The sequence below is a fragment of the Citrus clementina genome, unplaced genomic scaffold, assembly GCF_000493195.1.
Source record: "Citrus clementina cultivar Clemenules unplaced genomic scaffold, Citrus_clementina_v1.0 scaffold_3, whole genome shotgun sequence".
Lineage (NCBI taxonomy): Eukaryota > Viridiplantae > Streptophyta > Magnoliopsida > Sapindales > Rutaceae > Citrus > Citrus x clementina.
The window spans coordinates 48,093,521-48,099,284 of NW_006262339.1; the positions used below are offsets into that span (position 1 = coordinate 48,093,521).

The 5,764-nt window shown below is 34.3% G+C and overlaps 1 protein-coding gene across 1 annotated transcript; it reads left to right on the forward strand.

Moving 5' to 3' along the window:
• The first annotated feature begins 1,271 nt into the window (after positions 1-1,271).
• On the forward strand, positions 1,272-4,179 carry LOC18046201 (UV-stimulated scaffold protein A homolog). The gene is made up of 2 exons (XM_006444771.2): positions 1,272-1,771; positions 2,048-4,179. The coding sequence occupies exons 1-2, from the start codon at positions 1,595-1,597 to the stop codon at positions 3,836-3,838; spliced, it is 1,968 nt and encodes a 655-aa protein (XP_006444834.1). The 5' UTR covers positions 1,272-1,594; the 3' UTR covers positions 3,839-4,179.
• Positions 4,180-5,764: the final 1,585 nt, after the last annotated feature.

Sequence of the window (5,764 nt, forward strand, 5' to 3'; positions counted from 1 at the left end):
GTTACCTACTCTTTCACATTTACATAGGTATTATGTTGGGTATCCAAGGAAAAAAGTAACTCAGATAGAAAAAGAATAATTTTTTTAATACACCAACATTCATACATAGAAGGATTGGACTTTATTCATCATAGTAAAGTGCGACATGGACTTAAGGTCGGTTTTAGATTATTTGGGGTCTTAAGATTTTTTTTTTCGGTTGAGCCTTTTTATACATTTAACAACTTCAACACTTCAAGAAAAATAAAAGAGCTCAAAATTCATCACATCTATAATTATATTTTGAATTTTAACAATAATAAAAAAGATCTTAAAATTTTTTAAAATATAAATGTTAAGAAGAGAGCAATAAATTTTTTGAAAATTGTCGATTCTTTGTCTACTAAATTTTTTCAAATTATGGGGTTTTGAATAAAAATTAAAAGGAAAGTAAAAGATTATAACATAAATAAGTATTTAAAAAAATGAAAAGGAAAAGCTTTTTTTTTTTTTTTTTGCATTTGAAAGACTAATGAGGAATGAATTAATGCTTAGAGAATATTATTAGTAATAGCTATTTAACATCAACGAATATACAATTTGTATGAAAAATAAATATTAATTGTATGATAATAATTTTTTATTTGAAAGTTGTTTAAAAATAAATTTTCCTAGTACCTTAATAAAAAACATAAAATATTATTAAAAAATAGGGTCTCTCTAAAATATGTGTCCTAGGCGACAATCTTGTTCACATATACTTAAAAAATGTCCTAGGTTGGACCATTGACAACCATTTATTAATCTCATAAAGTCCTTATTTTATTGAAAATTGCATTTAAAGAAAATTACAAATAGAATTAACCCACTCTATTCGTTTTCTCTTCAATCTATTTTGCTTGCACTTTTTTTTTTCCTTTCTTCTTTCAATCTATATAATTATATATTATATTGGTTTGTAATTTTGCACAAACTTAAAACATTAGTATTTCTTTTTTCTCTTTCTTTCTATTTTCGTATATATTATTTTTATCTTTGAAAAACCATTTTTTTTTGTTTGTAGACAGAAAAAGTTCAAATAAATGGATAGAGATGTTAAAATTAAAAAAAGAAAAATATAAGAGTGAATTTAAAAAAAATTAAAGATTCATAATTAAAAAGAGTGTTTATTAAAAAGATATTTTTAATATTGAATAAAATATAATTAAAAAATAAATTTTAAAATGATTCTGGAGAGACGCGGATAGTCCAACTCTTTTAGCATGGAAGAGATCCAACACACGGTGGGCTCAGAATTGGCGGAAGCCCATTCAAATAAATATTCAAGCGGTGAGGATGAAATAGAGGGAGCGGTGTTTGTATTGTCAGTATTGATCTATCAATCGGCAAGGGGATAAGATACTTTTAGGCTGTATGTATTCTCTTGCCGTCGTGTTCAATAGTGGCTCTTATGTAAATTGATGGTACTAGGAGGCTAGAACTTGAAGAAGAAAACACCCAACCGACATCGTCATCGTGACGCTGCGGTAGCGCGCGTTGACCTGAGATTAGGGATTTGGATTTTGAAATTAAAATTAATATATCATGTTCGCGTTGGACTGATTGGCAAGCGAAAATGGAAGAGCAAGGAGGGAAGGTGAGGGCCTTGATAGACAAGGCGACGAACTCGACGGAACGAGAGGTGGACCCACGTCTCCTCAAGGCCATTAAATGGGTAGTTCGAAATTCGGATTCGGAGCTGCGACTCGCCGCTCAAACCCTCATGGACCTTATGAAACGCGACCATTCTCAGGTCCTTTAATTGTTTTCCTTTTATTATTTTCCTCCGTTTATTTATTAGTTTAATTGAATGACTATTTTTTATTCAATTTGGTGTTGTCGTATCTATTAAAATCTCTGATTTCGGGTTCTCTATATTATTCTCTTTAATAGCTTTCCAATTGATAATTTGCATAAAATTTAGTGTTTTTTTATTTTTTATTTTTTCACTTTCAATGATATACTAGGATTCTTATAAGGGGAACAAATTAGGGATTATTATGATTTTGTTTTGTGATTGGTCTTGCAGGTCCGATATCTCACACTTCTCATAATTGATGAACTCTTCATGCGATCAAAGCTTTTTAGGACCATTCTTGTTGAGAACATGGATCAGTTATTGAGTTTAAGTATTGGATTCAGAAGAAATTTACCACTTCCTGCGCCTCCAGCTATTGCATCTATTTTGCGATCAAAGGCTTTTGAATTTTTGGAGAAATGGAATGCTTCTTTTGGGGTTCACTACAGACAAATTAGATTAGGCTTTGATTACCTTAAAAATACTCTCAGGCTCCAGTTTCCTAATTTACAAGCAAATGCAGCTCGGATTCAGCGGGAGAGACGGGAAAGAGAGATGAGGACAAAAGAGATTTTACGAAACAAGTTTGAAATGCTGCGGCAAAATCTTTCTTCGATAAAGGAAGAAATACAGTCGACAATAGATGAGATTGGAGAGTGTTTAGACATCATTCGTGCCAAGGAAGAAATTATGCTGCTTGATCCCTTGGATGATGAAGATTTTGAGGAGTTCCATTCTTCTGAATTGAGGCAGATTCGCCTTGATTCATTGAAAGAAGGGGAAAAGGTTCACGAGGATGAAGATAATAAAGTAGTTTTTGATGCACTGAGGGAGTTGTACAAGCTTCTAGTGACAAAGCATTTGGTTTTGGTCCAAGAATGGATTTCTGTTCTTATTAGGGTGGAAGTGTCAGACAATAGGTCTAGAGATAAAATGCTGAAGGAGTTCATTGATATTCAAAATCGCCTCCAATTGGTGAAGAAGAAATGTGAAGACTCTGGCTGTGGTCTTATAAACAATGTGAAACCTCTCATAGAAGATGAATTAGAGGAAGATTTTTGGGAAGAGGGTAAGATTGGGTCTAGTGAGAGTGGGAGTTCGAATGCATCTAGTAAGCACAATAGTAATCTGTCCATGGTATTGGCCTCCAGTGAGGTCATAGGTAAGGCTTCTGAAGTCCCCAAACAGAAGTCTGATGGGAATGATTCTCTGGATAATGAAGGTAGTAAAATTGATTCAACATTGCTCAGAAGTAAGCTTCTGGCAGAAGCTCCAGTGATTGTATGTGGTTCTTTCTCAGATAATTTGAAAAGGGATGTTTTGGTTAATCAAAGGGGCATGGAGTTTGACAATCACTGGGGTAGGGTAGACTATGATGCAGTTATTCCAGCGGAGAAGATAGCAGAATTGAACCTTAGGGCAACTCTTTACAAAGAAGAGCAAGTAGAAATCCAACCATGCCGTGCTCCTTTGAGGAAAGGAGGCCTTTGTCAGAGAAGGGATTTAGAAGTCTGCCCATTTCATGGACCCATCATTCCCCGAGATGACGAAGGAAATCCTATCAATCAGAGCACATCATCGATAGAAAAGAGCTCTTTAACGGATGAGACTTTAACAGATTTGGGGTCTGATTTAGTGGAGCAATTAGCAAAACACGCTATAAAGAATGTAAGGGAGAGAGATAAAGAGGAAGCTAGGAAGAGGAAAATTGATAAACAGTTGCTGAATCGAGCAAAACTTGCAAAAGTACGGGAACACAATGAAGCAGTTTTACGGGATGCTGCCTTGGCTTCAACTTCAAGGTCTGCAACTGCAGGAGACGAGGCAGAAGATACAAATGGGAGGAGATCGTCATCAAGAAACAAGAAGCAAACTCTAGCTTCCATGCTGCGAAAGAAAGTAACTCCAAGAGATAGGTTAACTCGCAGACTTCTGAATACCCGAGCAAGGGATGCAACAATAAGACGGCTGAGAATGGGTGAGGATGCAATTTACAGAGAGTCCTTTCCAAATCAGTGGTAAATGTTTTGTAGTAAGGCTCTGGGATTATGGCGTGCACTCAGCACTGTGTTGATGAATAGACAGTTTCATTTTTCATTTGTATAAAGGGGAACAAGAACCATTTCATGTTGATCTCTCAACAGATTGTGTGATTTTGAAGAGCATTGCTGTTATCCAAGAAGTTGGAAATCTTTTGGATGCTGTTAGGCGTCCCTAGATATAGAATGAATAAGGAGCTTGCTTGTTAGCAAATTTTGTAAAATATGCGGTTGCTAGTTATTCTTTAAATGTTGTCACAGGTCTCATTTATTGGACATAAATAAAGATTTCAATTGCGTGGTAAAACCACGGCTTTACTCTGATATGTGAACTTGGTTTAACTTGCTCGTAGTGTATGTCAGACTCAAATTGTGTACTAGATGGATGGTGTTAAGGGGTGGGCAATTTTGGATTCGGATTTCGGATAATTCATACAGGAAAAAAATCCATCTGATTTCAATCTGAACTTCAAATCCGATTTGATCCGGATTATTTTGGATCGGATGAATATTTTGAATTTGGGATTTTTTTTTACAATTTTCACAAAAATTCATTAAATTTATAATTAATGAAAACATAAAACACAAGTAAAACCACCAAAAAGCATGTGGGTGAGTAATGTAAACCCTACAATTGTTAGTTGCTCGTCTCAAAATTGTAATTGGTGGCGTGCACGAGTCGTCTAGAACTTCAATGGTGTGCAGCATGCAACTGGTTGGCTGGACGTTGACATCGATCAAGACACGGCTGGAATCGATGGCTTGGGTCTTCACGGCATCGTGGGTATGGAGGAGGTTAAATGTTGTGGCGACTGGACGTGGATCAAGATATGGTTGATTTTGTTTGGTTTGTGTAGTCGACGGTGTGGGTCACAGTAGTTTGTGCTGGTTTGTGGTTGCTGCTATGTTGGTTTAGGAAGAGATGGAATTAGAGATTTTGTGCTAGTTTAGGACGAGATGGAATTAGGGATTTTGTGTTTTTTTTTAAAAGAATGACACAAATCTTATCCAAATCTGATCCGATCCGAATCAAATCCAATCGAATGACACAAATCTTATCCGATCAGATTTGAGGCCAAATTCAAATCTGATCTAAATTTATACAAATCAAATTGGATTGAATCAAATCTATCCAAATCCAATCCAATGTCTAGCCCTAGATGGTGCATTGCCTTACAACATGTTGCCTAACCATATAACTAATTTGGGCAATTGGCAAGCACAACTGATATTTTCAAAGTAATGCAAACTTAGATAAGATAAAAGTGTGAGACTGTCTTAGAATAAGAAACTCTTATCTTTGATGCCTTTATGGTATGTTTATTAATTAGTAATCGAAATGAGAAATGAGAAACAAAATAAATTATTTATTTTAGTTGTAGGAATCAGAATCGGAACAGACTGTTACAAGTTACTAAACTGATTTTAGTTGATTATTGTAATTATTTTATAATAATAATAATAATAATAATAATAATAATAATAATAATAATAATAATAATATAAGGAATGATAAAATGAGAATTTTAAGATTTAAGTAGAGAAAATGTAATCACTTTAAGGAATGAGATTTATGTTCCCACCTCTTCCATGAGAATGGGAACTCTAGTACTCATTCTCAATTTTAGGTGAGAGCCACCACTTTCATCCCTATTCTACCTCTTATTTAAGTAAGTAAATATATCATTCATTCACATTCTCAATAAGTAAATATACCATTAGATGTATGTATTTTGAATAGTAAGAACCAGATCCTAATCCATGTTATAGAAGAAATTAAGGTAAAATGAGACACAAGGCTGCGATTATAATAACAAATGAGGTGTAAAAATAGGACAAAATGCCAACATGTTATTAGCTGACAAATGACATGAAGAAAAAAGAATTGGCAACTCTTAGCGTTGAAATC